The 27,389-nt window shown below is 38.6% G+C and overlaps 1 protein-coding gene across 2 annotated transcripts; it reads left to right on the top strand.

The window, feature by feature from the left end:
* Positions 1–707: 707 nt before the first annotated feature.
* On the top strand, positions 708–27,389 carry LYPLAL1 (lysophospholipase like 1). Of its 2 annotated transcripts, XM_054280125.1 has the most exons (5): positions 708–1,030; positions 5,190–5,289; positions 16,119–16,288; positions 26,420–26,535; positions 27,131–27,389. In XM_054280125.1, exons 1-5 carry the CDS (start codon positions 946–948, stop codon positions 27,368–27,370), a joined length of 711 nt encoding a protein of 236 aa, XP_054136100.1. In that variant the 5' UTR covers positions 708–945; the 3' UTR covers positions 27,371–27,389. The 2 variants fall into 2 exon arrangements, with proteins under 2 accessions (XP_054136100.1, XP_054136099.1); XM_054280124.1 differs by lacking the exon at positions 5,190–5,289 and having other exon boundaries at positions 758–1,030.

Here is a 27,389-nt window from a genome sequence, read left to right as displayed (position 1 = left end):
TACCTCAAGAGGCTAGGGTTTCATTACATTTTTAAGAACTAGCAGGTGCGCCCCTATGGCTTGCCAAAGCGCGTTGTGATGAACTGCAAAACTAATCCGTGCACTCGCTGCTCACCCCGGGTCGCGCTGCACCTGGCCAGTGAAATGGCAGCAGTGCAGTTTATGGCCGGCCATCCTAGTCCCACTGTCGTAGACCTCAAAGCGCTAAAGCAAGCGGCTAATCTGCACAGCACTAGTGGGGTAAAAAACAAATAATTATGACCTTGAAAGTGTATAGGTTACCCAAAAGTGCAAAAGTAAGCTCCTACTCCTTATACTCTTATGGCAGTTCAGTAGAGACTAGCGAGAGCGCCAGGATAGTTGTGCTTAGACATGGATTAAGGTCGGACAAGTTGTCAAATGTCGGCGGGACCTTTTCCATGGTGCTCCTTGAAGGTCCTTCAGTCTCTGCAGCGGCTCAAAGGACAAAGCCCCCAGCGCCACCCGCCTCCCCTCGGCTCTCCTGCAGCCAGGCCTTGCCCTTGAAGGGCTGCTCCGGTGAGCTGCTGCCAGGCACCTCCCCGCACGCGTGTGCCAGGAAAACCCACAAACGCCAGAGGTTCACGTCCTAAAAGGAGACAGAGGAGTCCTGCAACTTAATTCGAATAAAGGCAGGGAGTTCACTGGGGCACACGCCCGCAGGGCTTTCTCTCTCTCACGTGTGACACCAAAGGGGCAGATCGGTTCCTGTCACAGGACACTGCTAAATACGGCGTCCGGAGCGAGGTCGCGCTGCCTGTAAACAAGCTTTGCTCACCCAGCGCAGGGCCTGCAGTGACAAACTTCCTAGCCCGGCGCCAGGAGAGCCCAGGATGCCTCAGCAGAGGAGCGGGGGGCGGAGACAGGGCGACAGGAGGCCCGGAACCGGCAGGGCTAGCCCGGAGGAGGAGGAGGAGAGCGCTGGGCATGGCGGCGCCCGCCGCGCTGCAGCGGAGCGTGGTGGCCCCCGCGGGCAGGCACACCGCTTCCCTCATCTTCCTGCACGGCTCAGGTGCCTGCTTTCCCTCCCTTCTCTCCCGCTGCCCGTGGGGACGGGGCGCTCCCGGGAGCGGGCGAAGCGGGCAGGGTCTGCCCCTCCGGTGCTGCGGGAGGGGGGCGGCGGGGCGGGGTGGCCAGGACTGGGAAGGGCTTTGAGGTGACTCTGTCCCCGCGGCTCTGCCCTCCGCGGGCCCGCAGGGTGGAGGCGGTGGGCGGCAAAGCCGTGTGCGGTCCCCGGAGTTCCGTGAGAACACACGCGTTCCGGGAGATCACGGAACGTGCTCAGTGGGAAGGGGCGCATCAGGATCATCACAGGCCAGCTCCTGGCCCTGCACAGGACACCCCGAGAGTCACACCATGGCCTCAGAGCACTCTCCGAAGGCTTCTTGGACTCTGTCAGGCTGCCTGGTGCTGTGACCACTGCCCTGGGCAGCGGGTTCCAGTGTCCAGCCACCCTCTGGGTGAAGAACCTTTTCCTGATGCCCGACTTCACACTTCGTGCCGTTTCCTCGAGTCCTGTTACTCCCTAAATTGCCCTTCTCAGAAAGCAGCCGCATTTGGAGGATGACTTTCCCAGTTAAAGTGTTTCTTGCTGGTTTAGAATCGGCATGAGGCACCCTTTAAAAGCCAGTGTTCATTTATCTATTTGTGATTGTTCAGAAGGGCCCTGTCCATGTCCAGACGGGCTTCACAGCCATGCTCTGCAGAGGGGAGTTACCTACATCAGCGACTGGTCTGAGAGCAGGAGGGGAACATGTGTTTTGTTGGGTTTAATTCCTCAAAAGTTGTTCTAATGAGCTAAATAACAACAAGGTACACATGACGTGGGGAAAAAAAAAAAAAGAAAATAAGAAAACCAGCACTCTTAGATTTACTAGATCAAGGCCTTGAGAATACTACTGAGCTGGCCATGTGCATATGGTAACATGCTCAACACTTTCCGTCTTTTACTTACTTTTGTTTTTAGCTGGTGCTTCTGTTTAGTTTAACAAAGGTGTGTATCCTTACTAAATTAATTTCTTTTTTATAGTCTAGTTTAATTTTGTTTTTTAAAAATTCTGTGAGTAAAAAAATGAAAGTGAAAGAGTTTATGTGTCCAGCTCTCTTGTTAATGCTAATGCTTTAATGCTTGAGGAAATAATTTTCTGTAATGTTGGAGGAGTAAGGGAAGATTATGGTTAGAGGTTGATTCTGCATGTGGTTAAAGTACTCTACAATTTTCTTTTTTTTAATATATATTATTTTGTTCATAATGTCTGTAATGGGGCGATTTTATTTGGTTTCTTGCAGTTCCAGAATAGAATTTAAAACAGAAGTTGCCACAGTGCTGTTGCTGTGGGCTGGCCTGTAAACCTGAGTTGTAAACCTTTGTACAGCACTTGTGATGGAAAGTGGTGGTAAATTACATGAATCCATTTTGTACATAATGCTTGCTCCAGACAAACTATAACAAGTGCAGAATGCAAGTGCAAAACAGTATAGAAAAGTATTAGAACAACCCTGGTGCTATACATCAGATTTAGGTAGAGGTTCCATTTGTAGCTTGGCAAGGAAGGCAACTGGACATAGCAAGTGTGTAATAGCTTTTTAGGCTGAGGATTACAACTTTGCAAGTTGTAACAAGCACAGAATCATAGGCTGGAAAAGACCTTTTAGAACATTGAGTCCAACCATTAACCAAATGCTGCCAAGTCCACCAGTAAACCATGTCCTTAAGTGCCACATCTACACATCTTTTAAATACCTCCAGGGATGGTGACTCAGTGACTTTCCTGGGCAGCCTGTTCCAGTGCTTGAAAGCCCTTTTGGTGAATAAGTTTTTCCTAATGTCCAGTCTACATGTTACACATTAAATTTAAACTTTGCATGGAAAGAAAACTTGGAAATACAGACAGTATTTGAAAGGAAAGAAAGTAATGTTTTACTTAAGGAGGGGGAAGAAGATAATAGAGCTGCCATGAGTCTTTTTCACTTTGTAAACTGTCTCAAAGCAGAATCACCCATCATTTGATTTTTTTTTGTAGTGTTCAAAACATATAATGCTAAAATTTCTAAAGAGCCTGAAAGACTAGCATTTCAGGAGATTTGTTGGCTTTTGTTTGATGTCTCAGTCTCCTCCTCCTTCTCCGCCAAGTTCCGTTCCTAAAATCAAAATACATTATCTGAGCACACAAGTGCTCACATTTGAGTAGTATTTGGACCATGACAGTTCTTGACACAGAAGGTCATAGTTAAATTTTCTCTTACTGAGTTTTCCGTGACCTTTTCATGGATAAATTGTATTCAATAACAGTAGAGGTTTTTGAAGATCTTTGTGAAGTTTAAGAGGTGGGAATAGATCATAGAATAATGATTTATCCTACATCGTTAAGGAATTTGTAAAGTTCCAAGTCCCAATTCTGTAATCATTTAGATAGTTGATTGAGTTACCTCAGGGTTCATTCTGTGCAAGTATTTGCAAGGCCTAGATCTTGGCTTTCTAACTGGGGAAAAAAAAAAAAACACAAAACAAAAGCAGTGTATAAGGGGAAAAAAAGTGTTAGTTCAAGCCTCCCTAAGATACATTGTTTATAATTGAGGTGACAAGAGCCTTGAGGAAACCCTTGTGTGTCAGGAGTGTCCCAGAATCAGAGATGCTTGTGGACTTCAGATCACAGTACTTGCATAAGCAAAATGCTTGTGGGGGTGTGTTTGGAAGCATCTAGTTAAGGAAGTAACTTTGATTTTACTGTTTAACTTAGCACAGGGTGAGATCTGTGTCAGTTTTGCAACCCTGTTTTTTGTCACGTGGAGTATTTAGGTCAGAGAACAGTTAGTTCTAGTTATGCTAATTGTGCTTAACAGGAAGAAAATTGCTGGGTTTGAATCCTTCTTGCCTTCTGTTTTAATTTTGAAGATACATTAATTATGTTTGTAAATAAAAACCATCTCAATTTTGTTAGAATGCTTAAGAGCAGATTTTCTCCATTGGGGAATTATGATAAATTTAACAATGCATTGCTGTATTCATGTGGCCTTGTTCAGATGAGCCCATGTAATGTGCCAATAAGCCTGGCTAAGGACAGTGGTATATTTTTTTTTTTTGGTTTGGCCATTTTATTGAAAAGAATGGGGCAAGTTCTAAAGTCAAACCAAACAACTTGAACTAAAATAATAGAGAATTTTAGCACTTTGAGTTGATAATATGTGGGAACCTCAACTTCAAGCAAGACTGAAGTCCTATGGCATGAGTGGCAGTAGTGAAATTCCAGTTTGCTGAGCTGCCACTCAAATTTTTAGGTTGAACATCCTTGCTACTGTAAAATATATTCCTTGATGGACTGATTTGCTTAAGCTTGAAGTATTGTATACACTGAGGACTTACTAGTGCCTGCTCTTGAGAGGGGTGGCAGTGAAATTATGGCTGAAAATACACTGCAGTGGTGCAAAGACAAACTGTAGGCACTATTTGGTGTATATATGTATATTTATTTAAAAGGAGCAAATGCTATCTACAGAAGAATTCATCCTGTTTGTAGTACTTCAGTCTACAGGGGTTTTGGCCATAGGCTGTGTTGGTGAGACTAGGAAAAAACAGATTGGGAGTGGATGTCAACTCTAGTTTTCAAACAGAACTGTGTGGTTAAAGTTTCTTTAAGAGTCTGCTAGGTATTTTAGCTGAACCTATCTCTTTACAAATTGTCTTTTCCCATAAAGCCTATATGCAATGTTAGCATAATTAAATGTGAAGATCTTTTTTACTGGGTTCTGAAGTGGGTTAATAAAATTCTCTAGTAAAAGTAATTAACTTTTCTAAGGGGAGCAACAATTATTTAACCTCACTTTTTAAGATGTTCATCAAGATTTTTGTTTATCACTTAAGAGCAAATATGGTCAACTGTAAGTAAGAGAGTAAGACACAAGTAACCTTGTATCTGCTTGGGAGACACTTAAGTCATGAAATGCAGTAAAGTATTGATTAAACTTATGTTGTGGCATCTCTTATAGTCTTTTTCTAGGAAGTTTTGAATCAATTGGAAAGGGAACGGAAGTTGTTCTAGAAAGTCCTGTTTTAGCATTTTAGTGTATTAACTTCATAATTTGAAATTAAGTCAATCGGAAGTATATTTGATATTGTATCATTTTCTTGCTAAATGCACTGCATAATTCTTATACTCTTCTGTGTGATACAGGTGATACTGGTCAAGGAGCAAGAGCATGGATAAAACAGATTTTGAATCAAGACATGGCATTCCAACATATAAAAGTAATTTACCCAACAGCTCCTGCCAGGTACCATTTAATATATTGTAACTGTAGGATTAAGTTCCTCTGTTCCAGTGCTATAAAGTACAGTTCTAGATATTAGTACAAATTGTCTTAACAATTCTTTCTTCTTTCTCATGTATATGCTTTCTGACAAAACGGAAACTCAACCATGCATTGTTGTCCAGGAATTGTGATTCTAAGTGGTTAAGACTCCAAAGGATTCCCAGAAGTCACAGCCTCTATTTGAAATTTGGGTATTGTACTCATAGTAGCTTTTCATTTCCTTCATATAAGTGGAAGATGATCCTGCAATGTGTGTTGTAGTGGCACTAGAGAGTCGTGATCCAGATCACAATTCTACCCATAATAACTCCCACATATTAACTATGAATATATTGTTTTGTATTTAATGCCAGGTTTCAGTACTGAAGGTGGTCAGTCTTTTTGGCAAGTAGGATGTCAAAGATCCTCAGCTCCTGGAGAAAGGACTGGGAATTCGAAAATGCACATTACTTCTTGTTTGAATCCTGGCCCAACTATTTCAAAGAGAATTGAGCAACATTTGCTGTGAGCTCAAGTCTTGTTTTTAAATGACACTGTGTATTCAGTGGTAGATGGATATATAGATAAAATTTTTTTCCTGCAGGAATTTGAAAGTTTATGCGGTCAAACCTAGAGGGTAAAAGTTGGACACCTACCCCCATAGCTATCCAAAGATAATATTAAATACAGAATATATAATTAATTACATATATTATGTATGTAACATATATTAAATATATAATACTAAATTTTAAAAGTGTTTAATTTTTTCTTAATACAATTTTTTAAGGTGTCTGTGGCTCTAAATTAGGAAAATGTTTCCTTGAAAGGTAATGGGGTTGAGTTTCTTTCTGAATTTGTGTATAAGTGTGGATGAATGCTGAACGGAAAAGGAAATTGTTACATAGACTTTTGAGGTACAGAGGTTTCAAAGTCAGGAAAAATTCTTGGAGGGTTTAAACAAGTATAATAGCAGATTTTGTCTGGCACTCACTATTACATGAAAAAAAACCCTTTTCCTTGGCCATGTATTTTTTATGGTCTACTTGGGCAGGAAAAGCAACTGAGAGATTGCAGTGAATGTACTCGCTGTGTTACAGAAAAATCAAGCCCGTGAGTGGAAGCTTTTGAAGCACTGTGTTCTGGGTTAGCAGGGAGTGAATCCCATTTTCTGTAAATAATTTCAGCCTGATGACAGGCTGAAGTGGTGCTAGAGTTATCAGTGGCACATCGCACACACTGAGTGGCTCCACTGCTTCCCTCCCAGCACAGCAGGTACTGGGGAAATGCAGGAGGAGCTGCCTCCCTGGAAAATTGTTTTTTTCCCTTCTGTTATATGCAGCCAGAGCACCTCAGACCACATCTGGTGGGCCAGTGCTTGACTTGTCCATCCCACTGCACTTCTGAGGTCCAGTCCTTTTCTTATTTATTCTGGTTTCTTTGGGTAACTACAGATGTAAACGATGTATGAATGATTAACCAGCAACATCTCCTGACTCAAATGAAGGAATTTGTTTTTATCTTATGACTTCGAATTTCAGTACTTTGCTAAACAGATGGGAAGATTCTGTTGTTATTAAAATATGTGAATAAACAGTTTATTTCACTCTCTTCTTTTCTTTTTTAAGTTGAGGTTATTCTTGTTCTTTTCTAGAGCAGGTAGAGTCATGCATTAGCGGATTGAGTGGCTTTTAGCAAAACAGAGAAGTTGTACATTCAAAGAATATAAAATACCCACACTGTTTGTCTTTAACTGGCAAAGCACTCTTGTGTATAGCTCTTTGGTGCTGATGAACAGCCCTAGCTGACACAGTAAAATAAGACAGATGCTCCTAAGCAGCTTGCCACTGTTTGCAGCAGTGCTGAAGTTTGTGATGATACATGTCATTGGTTGAAACCAAAATAACGAAACATTTACAGACCTATTTCATATTGTTTTGGTATTCAAGAACAAACCACATTATGCTTTTTTGAAATGGTTTTGTAACAGTTGTCTTCCTTTCTTTCACAGAAAATAAAAGCAAGGCCTAGACGTTCCAAACTTGAATGGCTGACATTAAAGTAATTAAACTTGAGTACATATGTTGGTTTTATTTATGTGTATATTTATACGCATATATATTTTGATAAGAACTCAAAATGTTTCTGGCAGCAGGGGAGTAATTCAGCATCCTTGTTAATGAGCCGTATAGCTGGGTGGTTATGGACATAGAGATCTGCTGAGAAAATTCTGACACCAGGTTCTTTGCCCACCCAGAGGCTGAGGAATGTGCTGGCTGAAAGTCAGGCTGCTGAGAGAGAGCCTCCGTGGGTCTCTGACCTGCCACTGCACCGTCAGTGCAAAGCTTGCCTGCAGGTTCTTGTGCTGATGATGAAATCAAAGAAAAGCTTGAAGCTTGGCAACTCCCTCCTAGGATTGGCTGATGGCTCTTCTGGCAAAATACCGTTAATGTGGATGTGCTTCATGCTCTGAGCTCCTGTCTTTTCTGGGATAACTTTGCACATGCACAGTGAATGTTCTTTGTCAAAGCAGCTATGCCAGTAAAAGCATGATGATATAACTGCAAAGCTGGGGGCTTTGGCAGGATAAACTGCAGGTTGGGAATACCTCTTCATATTTTTGATGGAAATTAATAGATCCATAGATATACATTCTTCATGTCTGTTCAACAGAGTTTTGAAAAGCAGTGGAATTCACATTTTTCAACACAACTTTTTTTTTTTTTTGTGGAGGATGAATTTGGGTTGTACTTATGTTTTGTTTAGATTTTATCCCAGGTGCTGAAACATGCATATTTTTCATTTGTACAGCATCAGAGGTTTAGACATGGTTTGATTCAAGAGTCAATGTATTTGAAAATTATTTTGGAAAACCAGTCCAGCATATAATCTGGAAGAATTCTGAAATATGTTCTTTGGCTTCACTAGCATTGATTTCAGCAAACACTGAAGAAGATTATGGATAAAAGCAATGGAATTTAACTGAACTACATTTTATAAAACTGTTTCTTACTCCTCTCTTTAGATATGTGTAAAAAGTCACACTTCTTTTTTTAAAAGAGATTTACTTTAATAATTTTTGTGATGTTCAGGGTTTGTGCAGAGAGCAATCACCTGATGCCCCCTGGACAGGAAGTGTTAACAGCATTTTGTTTCACTTATTCCCCATCACATTGGAAAGTGCATTCTCATATTTGGTTGTTTCTTGAGCAAAAATAACAGAATGTGGATAGTAAAATTTACAGTTAAAAAATAAAAACTTCCAAAAATACTAAATAAATCGCATATGGTAAAAAGCATGCTTAGATAAAAATGGAAAAAATATGTGGATTCCAAGACTTGATGTGATGTAGTGAGAGTACTGACACCTGAGTTTGGAATATTGTTGGAAATTAGGTGCATTTGCCTGGGGTTTACAAATTTTGCTTTACAAATTAAAAGTTTTACACATTGCTTGGAGGTTTGTTTTTTTTTTTTTTCCAAGTATCTCAGTAATATACTGCAGAGAACTTGTTTTAGCTGTGTCTAGCTTTCTGTCAAGATTAGTGCGTCTGCACATAGATTAAACTTGTTAAACATAGCAGAATTCTATTTTCTCTCCATTGTAATGCTAATATATATCTTTAAAAAAAACCCCAAGCTCAAATTGAAGCCCTAGTAGCTGATGCAATCCCTAAAGCCACGTCTACACTAATAGTTTTAAAGGAAAGGGTTTCCTTTTTCTCTTTTTATTTGGGTCAGGATGCCTACAACTTTAAATACTGTTTCAGCTGCTACAATTGTGACTTAAACATTAGGTTTCTATTGAGTTTCTAAATCAGAACTGAATACCACCCAATTTAAACTTTTTTTTTTAATAGAAAGTGATAGTTTAAATTGGCATTGCAGGAGCTAACGTGGTAAATCTAAAACCATTTAGGCTCTGCTTGTTTTAATACATATACCTTGCCTTCTATAATTCCCTGAAAAAATCTAGGCCAAAGATTCTTTGCATTGTCTTGCGTTCCATTCTGACAGTCCTTCTCTTTTGCAAGTCAGAAAATCAACTATAAACTATAATAACTACTTTGGCTATTTCATGGATCTTTTTGACATTCACTCAACAAACCTTTCTGTGGGATGTAAGTCTCTGTGCAGAACTTGTTGTCTGGGGTGCAGGGGCCCCAATGTATTCTGATTTTCATTATCATTATGCGGCTGGTAAGGACTAAAAGGCCCACTGCTCCATCTCTTCTCCTCAGTTCACATCTCTGCTCAGCTCATGGGTGGAAATGAGCTTCATCTCACCATAGTCCCCATCTGGCTCTATCACAAAACCACCAGACAGTTTGGCACCACTCAGCTCCTCTGGCAGCCTCTGCCTGTGAGAGGCCTCGGATTGGAAAAGCAGCAGGGGTACTGCAGCTCGGACTTGAGATGGATTGGAGGGGAGCGTGCATAGTGCCTATCATACTGTTTTTGGCTCAAGCAAATGTTATTAATCCTTGACTTTTGTAAGCCCTAACCTCATTCATAAATTTAACACAAAGGAGTATTTTTTAAAGGTGGGAGCTTGAGGGAGAAATGGGAAAGTTTTGGGTTGGTATCATGGGGTGGTTCTTTCATCTCCTTTAAGTAGAAATTCAATGTGTTCTGCATAATAATGCTTAAAGTATGCTTGGATAAACTTTGTATTTTCCTTTTATTTCTGGTCTGGAATTAGATTATATATGCAGAGGAAAACTGCATATATCTAATGCTCACATCAGATGCTAAATAGCACATGGGATGCACTAAACACTTCTCAGAGATAACTGAAGTCATGCTTGGGGAAAACAAATTAGAACATGATAGAAATAATCTTGGATTTGTAATCCCTTTTATTGCATTGTGCTCTTAGGCATCCTTCATCTGGTTTTTCTTCTCTCAACCCTTTTCCAGTACAGAAGAATTGGAGACATTCGTTTTTATATCACCCTTCCTGCAAGCAGTTGTGGATTTCTAAGTTATGTGCCATTCTGTGCTCTTGCTTTACAGTCTTTTCAAAGGTTTCTGTGCTTAGCTAGTGTCATTCATCCATCCTCAGTGTTTGCCACCAGCTTGTGAAAGATGCCACTTAGAATCCCAGATCGTCTTTCAGACCCCTAATGGAGAACTGATGCAGATTGGACCCTGGTTAGCCTCTTGCCACTTTGTTTCAGTGAATTTGTAAGGCAGCCAGTATTGGTTGCTGAGGAACTGGCAATATGTATTAAAGGTCTTTTATGGTCTTTTCAACCATAAAATTATTGCTGTTCTCTGATTAGTACCAATCCCCAGAATTTACACTACTCTCTCCAAAAAGAAAAATCTTCCAAACAACAAAACCAACCCAGCAAATCCACAAAAACAAAGAAACAGAAACAAACTTAATTTCTCCCACTGAGTTTTATGCCAGACTCTATTGCTGCTCCCTTTGTCTTGAATGAATAAGATTTGTCTCAAGTAACAAAAGCTGTCAGCATAGTATTTCTTCAGGTAACCGTTCTGTAGTGGCTCAGTCAGCTCTCATTTCAGACAATGTGCATCCAGAACAACTCTATCAAAAGCATTTGCATGTGGTTGAGTGAACAGGCACAGCCTTTCCTGGAGAACAGCCAAAATTGCTTCTCATGGAGATGACTCTTGCCTTCCTTTTGGTAATTTTTTTTTTTAAAGTATAGTTCTAAGTTGAATTTTGGACACATCATATGCTCTGTTACCATACCACAAAGCTTCATTTTTAAGATATGCTGACCCTCAGTTTTAACACAAGATGTACCTTGGACTAGAGTTTCTGATTTATACTTCTTATTTAACTAGCTGAATTCTCTCTTTTCCTCCCCATTTCTTTTAAAATTTGCTTTCTGCTTCAAGCAGACAGTGGGAATTAAAAATCATATTTGGGAACCTACATTTTCTGTTGAAATGTAATACTGAAATTCAGCAGTGACATTACGCTATGAGAGAATTTGGGATTAGGGAGTAATATGCTTTCATTCAGAAAACCTGCCGTCAGCTTTAAGAGAGTCAAGACTTGCTTCTAGAACTACTCCATATTTTGGATTGGAAGGGACTTTCAAGGTCATCTAGTTCAACCCCCCCCAACAATGAGCAGGGACATCTTCAGCTAGATCATGTGGCTTGAAATCCCATCCAGCCCGTCCTAAAATGTTTCCAGGGTGAGACATCTGCCACCTCTATTCAACCTGTGTTGGTGTTTCAGCATCCTTGTTGTAAAAATCCATCTTCCTTATATCATGTCTAAATCCAACCAATTTAAATTGAAAGTCATTCCCCCTTTGCCTGTTCCAGCAGGTCCCACTAAAAGGTGTGTTCCCATTTTCTTATAGGTCCCTTTAAGTACTGGAAGGCTTCAGTAAAGTCTCCCTGGAGCTTTATCTCCTTGAGGCTGAACAAACCCAACTCTCTCAGACTTTCTTTGTGGGAAAAGGTGATTTGATAATTTCTGTGGCCCTCCTCTGGACCTGCTCCAACAGGTCCATGTCTTTCCTGTTCTGAGGATTCCAGGACTGGATGTAGTTCTCCAGCTGGAGTCTCAGCAGAACAATGTGGAACTGCTGAGGTGGTGTGCCCTGTAGATTTTTCAGAGGGGTGCACAGTCTTCCAAAAGACAACATTGCAATTTGAGAGGCCCTACCTCCTAACTGAGGGGAGATGGGTTTGGGAAGCAGGAAAAATGAAGGATTTCAGTAATTTTTTATCTTTCTTAGTCTTTATTTCAATCTTGAAGCCCAACTTCACTATAAATTTCCAGTTCTGTCTGGCATTTCGGGAAGTTCTGTCTGGAAGCCTGGAAGCCAGCATCAGAGGTCTGGGTTTATGTGTCTGCTAATGCAGAATGATCATAGTGCTGAGCATGAAGGCAGTGATACAATCATGCATCAGGAGAAAGAGTTGGGGGAAGAATACTTACCATTTATCAATGTGCTGTCTCATTTAAAGCAGCTAGAACTGCTGGCTTGTCTTCTGACTTATAATCTTGGATAGGGACAGTGATTTATTGGGTAATGAGCAAAACCACCTGTAATTTTATGTGAATCACCATGCTAATAGCATCATTTTGGAGATGGAATTTGCCGTGGTTTGAGATCTGAATCTGAGCCTTGTGTAGCATCATTGGGTTGCTCTCCACTTCTGTTAAGATAATTTCAGACTAGCTGGCACAATTCTAAACATGAAGAAGAAGGTCTAGAGGATATATTTGTGCTTCAGGAAAGTGGAGATAGATGGTGTTGCTGCTACCTACTTTTCATCATGTTTTTTTTTATTACTGCTCAGAACTCAGCTTAGCAGAAGCTAATCTATCTTGAGTTTGTAAAATCTGTAATGATATGTCCTGCTTTGAAACTTTGCAGTGAGGTCAACAGTGAAAATTACTTCTGTCTGAGATGGAAAGGATGATAAGTACTTACAAAGATATTACAGGATATATTTTCCTTTTAAGACATTGATGTGTTGTGTAGGATCTTCTTGAGACTGCACTCTCATACAAGAGATGTAGTAATCTACAAAAACACCCTTACAAATAGGAGCTATAAAGTAATCAGAAAACATGATTTAGAGTGATTGGGGGTATTGGGAAGCATTTTAAAGATTCTAATCCTCCTAATACTCTAATCCTTCTAATCCTGCAGTTTCTTAAACAATGTTTGATACTAGCCATGTCTCCTTTGCTGTCCATGCTCCTAACATTTAAATGTTAAGAAAGAAATTCATACAAACTGAACTTTCTTTCAAGTGTCTCTTAAAAATGGATACAAGTTTGGAAGCTTGATCTACACAGAGAGAGGATGCTTGATTTGTATTTTCTTATATGGATTTGAATCTTGTATGTGCTCCAGAACAAGCAAAACATACTCACACACACCCCTTAAAACCAAATAAGAAAAAATATCCATGCAGCTTGGGGGACTATATATTTTCATTTACACTTTCAACAGTCCACAGTTTTAGGGACAGAGCTTTATTTCTAGTATCATTTTTAAAAGAGAATGAAGAAAGTGAGGCACAGATGGACTGATGGTATGAATTTTAATTAAACTTAAGAGAGCAAAACCAATTCCAAACTTAAAGCTGATTATTTGGTCTGATATTGTCCTTAACTGACCATGTTGGTCTTGTTGGATGGAGTTTCCACTGCACTCTGTATTTTTTTTGGTTTTGTATATTTCAGTACAGCTTCTCATGTCACTGTAACATAGGGAATTTTATTTTTTTTTTTTGTGGTTTAATTGTTTGAAAAAATTTGGTGCTGTATTCTTGGAGCTGTACAGATGGTTCCATGCCAAACATATTTGTTTACCGTGGTAATGTCTGAGTTGTAGTGTGCCAGCTAATAAAGGGATTATTTAAAGAAAAAGGTGAATGACTAAAACAGATGTGCCAGCTGGGTGAACCACTAAAAGAATCTTACTTTTCAGCTTTATGTAAAGGTTATTTTTAATGCATTTCTGAGAAATCAAGAGTGCTTGCAAGGATGTTTTTGGGGCAGCTGAAAGCCACTTGTCTGTTTTCTTGGGGGTCTTTTCCTGTGGGCTTGAAAGATGTTGGTCTTTCATCTGTCTTATGAAGAATTAGCAAAAAAAGCAGGTAGAAGTCCTGAGTTTCAACATCTGATCAAGTATTACAATCTCATGAAGAGTTTTGATCTATTTTAAATGTCATGAGCTTGTCATTTAGTTGTGGGGAAACATGTTTTAATATTTATGGAATGTAAAAGTAAATTGCTGTAATGCAGTATATGTATGTATCTATGTTCCATATACATCCTGGAGGTTAACCTGCTGTAATAATAAATCCAGGTCAACATGCTGTGGTAATATTAAAACCTTTCACATCTTTTCTTACACAGATATTAGGTACCCTGATTTTACTAGAAAATGAAGCACTCTGCTACTAAACATCTTAACCAGGATTGATGTAAAAGTGTTTGAAAGAAGCTAAAATAATGGATTAAATGCTGTTTACCCAGGCATTTCGTCTGTTGTATGGCACATTGTCCAAGTGACTTCCAGAAACTCCATTGATTCTGCTCTTGATAGATTTGACTGGAATGTCTGCTCTTAGAAACTGACTTTTGTGAATTAGATATTCGTAATCTTATTTCTTAGGTTTTGATCAATTCATTTCTGGAGACACTATTCTGAAGAAAAGACAATCAGAAAGCAAATAATTTTAATACCATTTTTTAAACACAGCTTTAAATTGCTGGGTATACAAGATTTTTCCACTGAATTTACTTTAATTTTTGAGTTAGCTTTTTAATAGACAGGTAAGGGCTACCTTGAAAACGAATAGCTCAATTTTTAAAATTCTGGTGCTTGAGTATACAGTTTGTTTTGAATTAAAGAAATGAGGCACTTTTTTACTTACTTAAGGCACTTGACCACATACTGTATGGTACTTTCAATAACAGTACATTTTAGGTACTTTGAAGCTCTGCTGAAAAAGATGAACCTGTAGTGTTTCTGTTTGTACCTATCTGTTGCTGTTTGTTGCCTCTTTCAGTATATTTTTCTTAATAATTTTTAATTCATGGCTTTTTTTTTTTTTGTGTTCATGACAACAGGCAGAAGAAAACCTATGCTCTCTCATTTTTACTATTATGGCTGAATAGTCCAAATAGTCCAATATCTTGAACACTCATCCTAGTGGCAGCACTGGTTTAGAAATAGCTGTTTGCATATGTGAGGCCTCCCTGGTGTTAATAAAGGCAGAATTTGTTCCTTCATTAAGAATAATTGAATTTGTGACTTTCTCATTTTAGGTTAGCTGTAGCTTTATTTAATCCTAGCATTGAAAAAATTCCAGACAGCACAGAAGTCAACTTTAGCATTTTCAGTGTGTTCCTATCCAGAAATGTATCAAAAACTGTCTGTTTTGTGGATAGTGATTGTAATCTGATCCAAGCTTAAGTAAAAGTGAAGAATTTGCCCTGGTTGAACATAGCAAATAAGGGTTTCAAGGGGCTTTGTTTGAGATGATCGATCTCATAGCAGTATGTTTTGTAATATGTTGTAGAGCCATTGCAAGGCAATTAGATCACCCTTCTTGGGATTTCAGGGCTCTATTAATCATCTTTATTTAAAACCAAAGAAAAGGCTTCTTTGAATTGAAGGTTTCTTGATTATCTAGGATTTGGGCAGCCTGTTGAAGCACTTAAAATAACATTCTGACTACAGAGTATTATGGTGAGGAGTATCATAACTCTTGCTTGTGCACCAGTCCAGTAAGCACATGGCATTTCTTTCAGTTATGTTTATGAGATACCTGCCCCATTAAGATGAGGATGGCTGTATTTATTTGACAGAAAGAAAAATTGGCAGTTTTTTTTTTTAATACCTAGAGGTTTATAATACCCATCTCCTGTCAGTTTTGTCAAGAATTAGGCAATTGAATTACATAAAGTTAGCTCTTGCAAAGCTGTCTTGTTTAGAAGTTACTTCAGTTTATCGTATTCCAGCATGGATTTCAACCCTAACTTTGTTTAGGATTAAGAACTTCTTGACAGGTTTAAGATTTAAAATGTTTAGCTGACCTAACCAACCTTAATACTGAACTGGCTGAAAATTGCATTTTACATAACTTCCAAATGTTGGCTTCATTCTTGAAGGACCATGAATTCAATGCAAGGAAATGCAATGTGGCTGGATGTAAATGGATTTAGACTTCAATAGGGTTTATTCTCTCCTTTGCTGGAGAAACACTGGGTTTTTTATTTAATACATATGATCAAGGCATTTGATCCTGTGCTTGGTTAATCTTTGTTTTCTTTTGTTCCACCACTCTAGGCCATATACACCCATGAAAGGAGCCTTTTCCAATGTGTGGTTTGACAGGTATAAGATCTGTAATGACTGTCCTGAACACATTGAAAGCGTTGATTCCATGTGCCGAGGCCTTACAGACTTGATCAATGATGAGGTTAACAATGGCATTGCCAAGAGCAGGATACTCATAGGTAAGAGATATATTTATAATGTGTTTATCCTAATGGTTTTTTAATGGTTAAGAGATTAACTTCTTTGAATTTTCTCTCTCCTGAAGGGTCATGATCATGGCTTGAAACTGCTGAACAGCCTTTTCAGTAGCCTATCCTCAGCAATATTGAATCCTTATTTAAACCCATACCAGGTGGAGAGTGGGGCTAACTGTAAGCAATATCCTCAAAATGTAAAACTGTTTTTATTTGCAACAGCCATTTGTAGTCATTATTTAAAATAGAGGGGGCAGTGATTTCCTTTGAGAAGTACATAGTTTTACTATTTCCTTTAAGCCCTTTTCAAGGATGGAAAAGTACACTTTCCAAAAATGACGTGCATTTTGGAGAATGGAGATGTAGCATATAAATAATCATGAACTTTTCCTTACTGCTCTAATAATTTTGGGTTAAATTAATTCATGCAGGAAAAATGTGTGTGTTACATAGCACTAAAGGCTGACACTTGATAACAAATGAAGGATTAGCTGTAATAGTTCATATGTGTCTATCTTTATTTCTCTTTCCACAAATTTCCAGTAACTTTCACAGTACTTCAGTGAAATAGATGATGAGATATTGAGGCACAGGAGTTGAGGGTGATGAAATAGCCTGTGGCAGAGAGGGAATGAGAATTCACAAGTCCATGGATCCTTGTCCCATCTCTAGAACACAAACTATTTCGGGTCGGGGAAAAAACTCTTAAAGTGATGTCTTATAAACGTATGTCCAGCTAAGTCATGCCATCAAAATCTTGTGTGGCCAAGCCACTGCCATTCAGCCTGGTGTGTTTTCCTGGTCTAGCCCCATGTTGCTCTGTGAAGGCCTGTAATTCCTTTCCCTTGCTGGCTCGTTGTGCTGGCTGCATTGTTTTGGATGGCTGTCAGCAGAGTCCCTTTGATCTGTCTTTCCTGTGTTGTTATACCTGCTGGCTTGGAAGTAGCTGGAGAAGTGCAGGTGCTTTGCTGTTGAGTGAGCTGAGAGATGCTCTATGTACAGATCCAGTGTGCTACTAGGCTGTTTTCCTTTCCTCTGTAGCCTTCAAAATTAGAAATAGCCAGACTGCAAAGTATGAAGGTTGTTTTCCAAGTCATAAGCAGAGTAAGGAAGTTGGCATGCACTGTGTGTTTCATCCCGTAGATTCTTTGGAAGTCCCCGTCTCTGTGTGTTTGCATTCCTCACATATAAATCAGAAATAACTGTACTTGTTTTGTCACTCTGGAGAGCTCTGCTTCCCCACCTGACAGAGACTACAAGCCTACATCCTCGTGGTGCAGTCCAATATTTATGCAAGAAGCAAAATAAGGAAGCCCTGAGTTACTTTGTCCAAAGTACAGAAGGGGACTCATGCGGATGCATAAGGAGCTTGGTAGTGGAAAGTTGTATCACTCGTGGCTGTACAAGATTAAGTGTTCTTCCACAAGAACTTTGTGCCTTTTCTGTGCTATTTTTGATGATTAACCAGTGTGTGATGCAGGGAAGAGTGAAACTTAAGAGATCCTCTAAGGTCTCTATGCATAAAGGTGGCATTAACTGTCCTAGGACTTTGTGCAAATAATTGCCCATCTTCTGGCATTCTTTCTTACAGGAAACTAGGACTTCTGTAAAGGTACTCTGCAGATTTATAGTATTCAGCCTGAAGAACAGAAGGCTCTGGGGAGATTTTGCAGCACTTGCCAATACCTAAAGGGTCCCACATAAAAGCTGAGGAGGGACTTTTTACATGGCCATGTAATGATAGGACTGAGTGAAATGGCTTTAGACTGAAAGAGGGTAGGTTTAGATTAGATATTAAAAAGAAATTTGTTACTTTGAAGGTGGTAACACACTGGAATATATTGCCCAGAGAAGCTGGGGGTGTCCATCCCTGGAAGTGTTGAAGGCCAGGTTGGATGGGGCCCTGAGGAACCTGGTCTAATGGAAGGACTTCCTGCCCATGGCAGAGGGTTTGAACCAAATGGTCTTTAGAATTTCTTCCAACCCAAACCATTCTGTGTTTTTTTTTATCAAAAGAAAATATGAGGCCAAGTCAGTATGTCTGCACCATAGTGTAATATCCACTCAAAAAGGAGAAATGTACGGCCTGAAATTTTTCTGAGTTTAGAAGATGGGTGTACAGGGGATAAGGGAAGGTTTGGTTACTTGCTTAGAATGTCAGATAACTAAATTCTCTCAGATCTTTTTAGATTTCTCTTGGAAAATATCAGGAATATCCATCTAGTACAATAAGATGAGGCCTAAGGTAACAGATGGATTTGTCACTGCTGGTACCATGGAGTTGGAGGAGGCAGCCTTTGTGAGGTAAAGGGAAAAAATAAGGCATTTATAGCAGGGGAAGTTGGGTGAAATTTTGCTATGAATTCATAGTGCAGTGTTGTTGAGTCATATTGGAAATCCATAATGGTACACATCTTTTTATGGAAAACAGAGACAATATAGTTGAGAGAAGCAACTGGAGAACTTGGGAGTCTGTGAAGAACAGTGGGGGCCTTTTTGGGTAGAGTCACAGAAGCCAAAGAGCAGAGCAGTCATATGAAGGTATTTACAGGGAATTAAATGCTCCTTAAAGGGTTAAGGAGAATTGGGTTGAGTGACCATTTTGTAGTAAGTGGGAGTTTTAATGACTGGAAAGAAAACAAAATGAGTATGAGGAGCATAACAAGATTGAAGGTTATGGTTTTATATGGAATAGAGGACTAGAAATTACAGGCTGAGGGTGGGTGTCAGATATTGTTGGATGAGGGTGAGCGAGGTGTTGGGCAAGCAGGAAGGTGGGCAGTGGCTGACAGCTCAGAGGTGTGGGATAAGAAGGCAAGATCTGAGAGAGCACTGTGTGAAGGTGAGCGAGTGGGAAGAGACGGGGAGCAGCAGTGGGCTCTCAAACGTGGACAATGAGAAGCCCAGCACCTGGTGTTCTGGGGGATGATTCCCCTTCTTGAGCCATTCAGACTTTCCACAGAGCTAAGATAGTGGGACAGTAAGAGCATTTTCTCTGAAAGAAATTGTACCCTGCATTGTTTGCTTCGATACCTCTGAAATTCACATGTGACTGCTTGCAGATCAGAACTCTAAAGCTGAGGATGGAGTCCAGGTTGTACAGTGCCACTCCTCTCTTCCTAATCAAGGAAAATGCTGGTGCAACCTTGCCTTTAACAACTGCTCTATGAAACTTCTTCTAAAGAAATAAATTAGTTAGTTTGCTGGATCTAAAGGAAGTCTTATTTTTAAAACATCCGTATTAATTTTGTGACATGGCTTATCTACCCATTCTTATCTCCTAACAGTTTCATTAGTTGCTTTCCTTTTAACACAAATCTTTTGAAGAAAGTAGACTTCTGATTAGGTTTTATTTCCTCTGACCTTGGAGGAGGAAGGAAGCGAGACTAGCAGCAATACATAATTATTCAAAAAAATAATTATATCATCCCCAGAATTTGATAATGGCACTTAGTTTTTAGCCAGACATTCTTATTGAGTTACTCTTACTGGTCTTCCTGGCTAAAGGACTTTTTGTAAATAGTCCTGTAAGTAGGTTTTTATTGACTTTGGAGATAAAAGAGTGTTATAAATTTAGTCAAATTTTGACACTTGGAGCTTTGATAATATCCTTTCTTTAAAAACAGGATGTATTTCTTCTTTATAAATGCCTGAATTCATTCCTAAATTGGTCAAGCAAGCCACAGTTTAAAATGTGGGACAATAATTTCTTTTTCTATCTAAAGCTAAGTTGGTTTTTCAGGTGGTGGTGCTTTTGTTTTTTGTTTTCTTCTGGTTGTTCCTTTGTTTTGGGTTTTTTTAACTGCTTCCTTAGTGACAGTGCCCTGTAAAATAAGTCCACTTCAGTGAAAACTGTTTAAGATTTCAACAATATTATTCAAGAATATGTTAGAAGCTCTTGAAAGAAATGGCTCTCTTGTTTTTTGAGCATTTTGATGGGGCTTACTGTAGTCAACTACACTTTGGTGAAAGGCAGTCTTTTTATTCTTTTTTTGTTCTTAATTTAGCACTGCTTTCCTGCTTTCACAGGTCACTTTTTGTGTAGTGCAGAAGTGCTGATCCAAGCACGTTGGTCTCTGCCACCTGTAGTCACTCGTGTAAGCAGCCAGTGAAAATAAACTTTCCATAACAGTCCTGTAGATTTGACTAAATGCCAAAAAACACATGCATGATTCCTGACCCCTTGTGCTGTAACAGTAACACAAGGCACGCAACCACTTTTTGTTTATTGCTAGACTTCTTACATAGCTACTGAACCATGGTGGAAGTAACATGAAAGCTCTGTGCTTCTTGTAAATATTAGCATTTCCTTCTCTCTCAGTGTGTGTGAGAATGGGATGGGGGGGAAATATCTTGGCTTTGACGCCCCAGAGAACAGATTCTATAAATATGTGGAGATAAAAACTTGCAACAATAAATTGTTGAAGTGTTGAGCCATCTAGTTCACCCACAATCTTGGCACTTAATGCTTTTGGCTTCTGAGCCTTTTGCTGTCACTCATCCTATCTTTTATTTTCTGTCTTTATTAGGAGGACATTGTCTTCCATTCAGAGGTACTTACTGCCTTGTCCTTACAGAGGAAATTTATGGGTTTATTTTGCTGTTTCTCTCTGCAGTTCAAATGCGATTTCTCTTTCTCTACCTCCCATTACATGGCTTTGTGGTTTCTCTCTGGGCTGAAAGAAGTACTGTTAGTTCATCTGCCCCATAATACCTGCAACATTTTATTAATTTTCAGTGCATCAGTGTAAATTTGCCTTGCATTTATACTTTGGGGTAAATGTTTGGTCCTCTTGGTTTTGTTTTTTTTTTTTTTTGTATCTGAACTGACCATGTGTCTCTTTTGGATCTCTGCTAGTCTAGCTCACACATCAGGAAGTAAAAAGAGACATTAACAAATTAATCTTTGTTTCCTTTGTAAGTCTTTTGCTAGGAGGTACAATGCTAATTTTAACCAAGACTAGACCATTACTTGTTGCAACATGTGATGGTGTCAGTATTAATGTGTCTAAAGACTCTGAAAGATGACACATTCCCAGTATGGTGAATGACAGGTCTAGCAAATGATAGTGAAGATTAGGAGTAAACAAGACTCACAGAAGTAAATTAATAAAATCATTCAAAAATAATTCAATCATGATCTTGTCGTTGCATATAAGATAATGGCTTTGGTAAGAAAATAATTATATATAATCAAGTTCTGATCTTTTCAGCCTTACTAAGAACTCTGTTGAAGACATGTCCTTACTCATCTTTAATAAATACCTGAATTCAGTGCAAAATTAAATGGATGGATGGATGGATGGATGGGCTTTTAGAATGCTTGGGAGTTGTGCAGACATGCCACAGGGTACAAATTAACCTGTACTTTCTTCACAGTTGTGCCAACAGAGTCACAGAAAAGTGAGACTTCACAGCATTTGCTATTCGATTGTCATGTGCCAGTGCAGGCTCAGCTCTATTTAGGCAAATCCTTATCATTGCTTTTCTGAATTCTAAAAGACCTCTGCTAACAGAAGGTTCACTGCTCTGCAGAACAGCAGCTTGTTTCTGTGCGTTGCTACTCTTTGCTTTAGAGAGCAATTTTCCACTTTCCTTCCTGTGATTCACTTTAGAGTCACAAATGCTGTAAGCATAAAGGATAGGTTTTTCTCTTCCTTTTTCCCATGTTGTGCAGTTATGCCGACTATAAAAATGACAGGTTAGTGTTGCAGCAAGACACTGCTGTCCTCTGTAGAAACAACCAAGACAACACACACTGGGTAAATGAAGCAAGCCATAGATTGGCAGAGTAACATCGTAATAAAAATTGATTCGAGACTTTTAATGGATTTTTTTTTCCTTCCAGTGCTAAAAATTACAGCCCCTTAGGTACACATGTTGGGTTCCCCTCTATTACCTGTAATAGTTGAAAATAAAATGTAACTGGTTAGAAACAATAGTACACTTGTTTTTACAAGAAAGTGGTAAAAGTCATACCACTTAAATATGCATTTCAAAATGTGTTTTGACTGGTGAGAAAGTTGGGGAGCAAGTTAATTCACGTTCCTAACAAGAGCAAGTGGCTGAGCCACTCAAGGGAAGTTGCCTTTGTTCTTATAACGACTCTCAAGTTTGTTGCTCTTGTAAAGACTAAGTAACAACCAGAATAACAAGGCTATCAAAGGTGGAAATCGTTCATTGCAGTTCTGCTGCTGTGCAAAGTTTGGGTTTGATGAAGTTTCATGAAGAGATTAAAAGGAGAAAATCACTGCTGTGAGGAAATTCACTTGAGACAAAGCAAGTGTTTGAATACTTAACACAGGAGCAGTGTTCAGGGAGTTCTGTGGAGAAGGGAATTTGCTGTTCCACTGGCATTTGTACTGTTTGCTGATATTCATTTGTGTACACTGTTAAATATATATAATACTTCCATTCATTGATGAAAATGGAAGGTCGAAACAGAAAGTCAGCTTCTTTGCAGATGATGTGTAGAACAAGGTTGTGCTGTTACCGTTAATATAAGGTAAATCACTTAGTCCCTAGGGAGAGGGAAAGTAAACTGGAATATAACTTTAGGGAGAAATTCTTGATAACAAACTGATTAAAGCAACTCTAAGTTGAAATACTAAAAAAGGAAAAATTGAGAATGAAAAATGCTGTGAGAATGGAATGAAAAGGAGGCAAGAGTATGTAATGTATTGTAATAATATCAGAACAGGCCAAGACAATTTCTGACTATGCTGGTGTAGCCTTATACAACAGAAGAGTGTTTGTCTTGTGCTGGGCTGGCACAGGCTCTGTGTGCTGGAGGATTAATTTCTTGCCACTTTGTTACCAAAGCTGTACTGACAAATGGGAAAAAATACAGGAAAGATGAATAACAACTAATACAGAAAAACTAGTGAAGAAATATTGCTTAAAACAAACACCCCAAACTGCATCCCTACACCCAAGTCCAAATCCTAATCTCATCAAAATCTGGGGTTTAGCTTCTCCTGTTCTTTTTTCTCTTCAAAATTTGTGCACTAGATATAATTCATAATTGGTTTTTTTTCCCCATGGCTGTGATTTCTAGTATGGCAAGCAGCTTTGGGCACATGTTAAAGTTTTACTGAAAAGCATGAAAAAGTGATGTTTCCATGATCATTATAACAAATGGACTAAGGTTTTACAGTCAGGTTTGTATGGTTCAGGATGCACTTGGCAATGTCAAACCTGTGTGTGCTAGAGAGCTGTTTTTTCTGTGAAGAAGACTGAGCACCTAAAGAACTTCGTGAATTCAGGAATAGCTCATTGCAGACACTAAAGTGATGCATAGGGGAGAAGGCTGTTTTTAGCATTCTCTTATGTATACAGGACAGGAGATACAAAATAAATCTTTGTGCTGGATAATAAAGTTTGTCTTTTCTGAGATGCAAACACAGACATTGTTAGACAAAGTATAAAGAAACAAATAAAGCTAAAGTTTGACAGTAGGTAAATACTTGGTTTCCTGAGCCCTGTATAACGTTCAAATGTCATCATGGACCAGATTATCATTTCAGGCAAATACAAATGGGAAGCAAATTAATACAAATCAAGATCTTTTACAAAAATGAACTGGAGTTTTGTTTAAAAGGCTCCTAAGGCCATTTACAAGAAATATTTTATCACTGAAAAATGGCAACTGTGGTGAGGATTTCTGTCTCATTCAATCAGGAATAAATTCCATTTGAGAAATTCTGTTTCTGTTCACATTGTGTTACATCATCCTGTGCCTGAGATCACCCGAATTTAGTTACAGATTATATTCCAGAAAAGAATGTTTTAGTTTTAGTAAAGTATTGCATGGGAGTTTCCTTCTGATTCAAATTCTTTAATTTGGAAGTGTGATGATTGTCTGATTTCAGCAGATCTTTCTCAGCTGTCAAGGTGAGTCACAAGCAGCTTTCTTCTTATTGCAGAGGGGTGCTACCTAAAAATCAGCACCACACTGAAGCAGATTTGAGCTCATAAATGCATCCTTGAGTGAACTTTCTCTGCAACTGGAAGTGTTTTACATAACTGAGTCTTTTTTGTGTGCTCCCCTATTTGTCTACACATAAACCTCCTTTGTGAGTCAGGGAAGTTAACACAAAGAGTTAGGTGCTTTCCTGAACTGGCATCCTGAGCATTGTTGAGCTAACCCTGTTTAACTGTTGTGAAGCATTAATCACAGTTCTCATAAAATAGGCATGAAGGGAAAACTGAAAGTGAACGTACTTCTGGCAAATTCTGAACTTCTGTGCACAGTCTTTGTGTTTCTTGAAGGTAGATTGGTCTCAAGTAGAGAAGTAGATTGGTGAAGACCTTGCAGTATTCTGCCCATCTAAGGATGAAATGTTGCTGTGTCATTTTGATTTTATCTAACACTCCTGACACAATCTGCTTAACAATGCTGTACAGTTTATGTATTCTTCATGGTGAGATCATCTGTATACATGTACTTTTGTGTTTTGTTTACAGTCTGTCATTTCATACATTGGCTTTGTGTAATATCTATACCTTCCTTTTGTTTTTCCTTCATCCAAAATTTGAATTCTTTTAGAAGTTCTTGACTAAGAGTGTCTTTTATGTGTTATGTCAAACATGCACATATACTGAAATGGTTCTTTTAATTGAAAAAATAATCTGCATCTATAAATGTTTATTCAAATTGTTGTTTTTGAAGCATTTAGCATATGGCATTTACTCAGAGATTGTTGTGGTATTGGGTGATAAACTTCAGGTATTCCCATGCAAATCAAATTCAAAGAGCTAGTCCTTTGTATTGCATTTTTTGGTAGTAGTATGAGCCACATAAAAGAACCATTACCTAATATTCTTCTAAACAGAAGGTGACTGCATTGTCAAAGACTGCTGGTGAGTAATTGCAGACAGTGTGCCAGATTGTGACTAACTGGGTACAAAATTTTAAGATTAAATCATTTACAAACTAGTAATGACTTTTCAATGCAGCTTTTCTTTCTGTAATCTGAAATACTTTAAATGGACTTCATTTTATTTTGTTGATAAAGCATTGTCTGTATTTATTTGTAAGCAAATGAAAAATGGTTTCTTAGAGTACAAGTGCTTCTTTTGGGGTTTGGAGATGACAGCATTCTTCAGAATGATCAAAAGGAAATGAAATAAGTGACCATATTTTGCATAAGAAAATAAAGGAAGCTTCACTCTATTCATTATCTGGATACAGTCAATATAATGGCCTGTGTACTGTGTCTTTGTGAAGTAATGTAGTTGTCTGGATTTCTTTCCTACTGAATAAGCATTTGTCATATAAAAATTATCCCTGAGGAATTACCTTTGGTAAGGAATTAGTGTAGTTGAAGAGACATATGGATCACAGAGGGCCATTAGTTCAGAGATCCTGTTAGAGCTCAGGGATATACATTGCATTTATTCCCTATTTATGATATATCCCAAGGTATAACAACAAAAATATCCTCAATGCTAGTTGAATGTGAGTGCTCATTGATTATGTAAAATAGAGATCTTTCATGTGTGAATGCTGCTAGCCTAGGGGAGAAATAACTTGAATACAAAAAGCAGTGAGAATTACCTGTTCACAGAGTTTTACTTCGTTTATGTCAGAGTATGCATGTCCACAGTATTCAGCTACCTGAATACCTTCTGAAGTATTACTTGATGGCATTTTTTGTCCTCTCTCAGTAATGAATCTTTAGCACTGCTTTAGCTATCCATTGTCTTAATTGCATCATGCTTAGATTTAAACCTCAAGCTATGCCACGTCAGGTTCAGGTTGGATGTCAGAAAGAATTTCTTCACAAAAAGGTTGTTAAACTTTTGGGATGGGCTGCCCAGGGAGGTGCTGGAGGCACTGTCCCTGGAGGTGCTCAAGAAATGACTGAATGTGGAACTTGGTGCAATGATCTACTTGACAAGGTGGTGTTGAGTCATAGGTTGGGCTTTATGATCTTAGACATCTTTTCCAACCTAAGTGACTCTGTAGTTCTAAAATCTTTGTAACCTTTATGATACTCAAGATGGGTTTTTTTGTTGTATTATGTATAAAAGAAACAAGTTTGAAGATAATAAATTGTACATTGGGTTACAAAGACTTATAGAAAAATCTTTTTTTCTTTTGGTGCATCCTAGGAGGCTTTTCAATGGGAGGTGCAATGGCAATGCATTTGGCCTTTAGGTTTCATCAGGATCTGGCAGGAGTCTTTGCCTTGTCCAGTTTTCTGAATAAAGACTCTGCTGTTTACCAGGTGAGTGTGTAGTAGATATTATATAAAACATGTTTAGCTACATGGAAAACATGGTGATTAAAATTCAATATACATGTTTATACATCTGAGGCAGTTGATTCACATTCCAAACTTGTGTTACTTCTGGGAAATACACAAGCAGAATATTAGGAAAGTGAAGCTTTAAAGCTGTCTTTAAATAATGTTTTATTGCACTTTTTTGCACAGACAGTACAATATTAAAGTGTAGAAAGAGATTAACAAATGAAATGCTTTACTAGTTGTCCTTAATTGTTAAAGAGACTGTGTAAGTATAAGTATTCTTTTAAAATGTGTGATGATAATACGAGCTCCATTTGCTATCATGAGTTTTTTCTCTTTCTCTTATTTGGAGAGGGATATAGACCTTAAAGTAAACATTACCATTTGTCGAGAGTTCTTGTATTAAAACTTGAAGGGCAGTTTTTTCCAGTATTTCCTTATTTACTTCTATAGAGATAGTACAGTATAACCCCTAAAATGTAGATCAGTAAGTGCAATAATTGTCACCATGTAATTGTAAATATTCCTTTTAAATTTTTGGCAGTATGTCTGACAGTATCTCCTTTCCATCTAGGCTTTGAAAAGAAATGAAAGTGCTCTTCCAGAATTATTTCAGTGCCATGGAACTGCTGATAATCTAGTTCTCTACTCATGGGGTGAAGAGACCAACAAGATCTTAAAGTCTCTGGGAGTATCAACGTCACTTCATACTTTTCCAAACCTCCATCATGAGCTGAACAGAACTGAAATAGAAAAATTAAAATCCTGGATTATAAAGAAATTGCCTGTTGAAGCACCAAAGACTAATGAATAAATGAAGATCCAGCCTCATA

Source organism: Melozone crissalis, unplaced genomic scaffold (assembly GCF_028551555.1).
Source record: "Melozone crissalis strain CALT ecotype California unplaced genomic scaffold, PUWL_Pcris_2 ptg000027l_1, whole genome shotgun sequence".
In the NCBI taxonomy this organism is placed as follows: Eukaryota; Metazoa; Chordata; class Aves; order Passeriformes; family Passerellidae; genus Melozone; species Melozone crissalis.
Note: the sequence above shows the minus strand (reverse complement) of the source record. Positions and strands in the feature narration are given on the sequence as shown.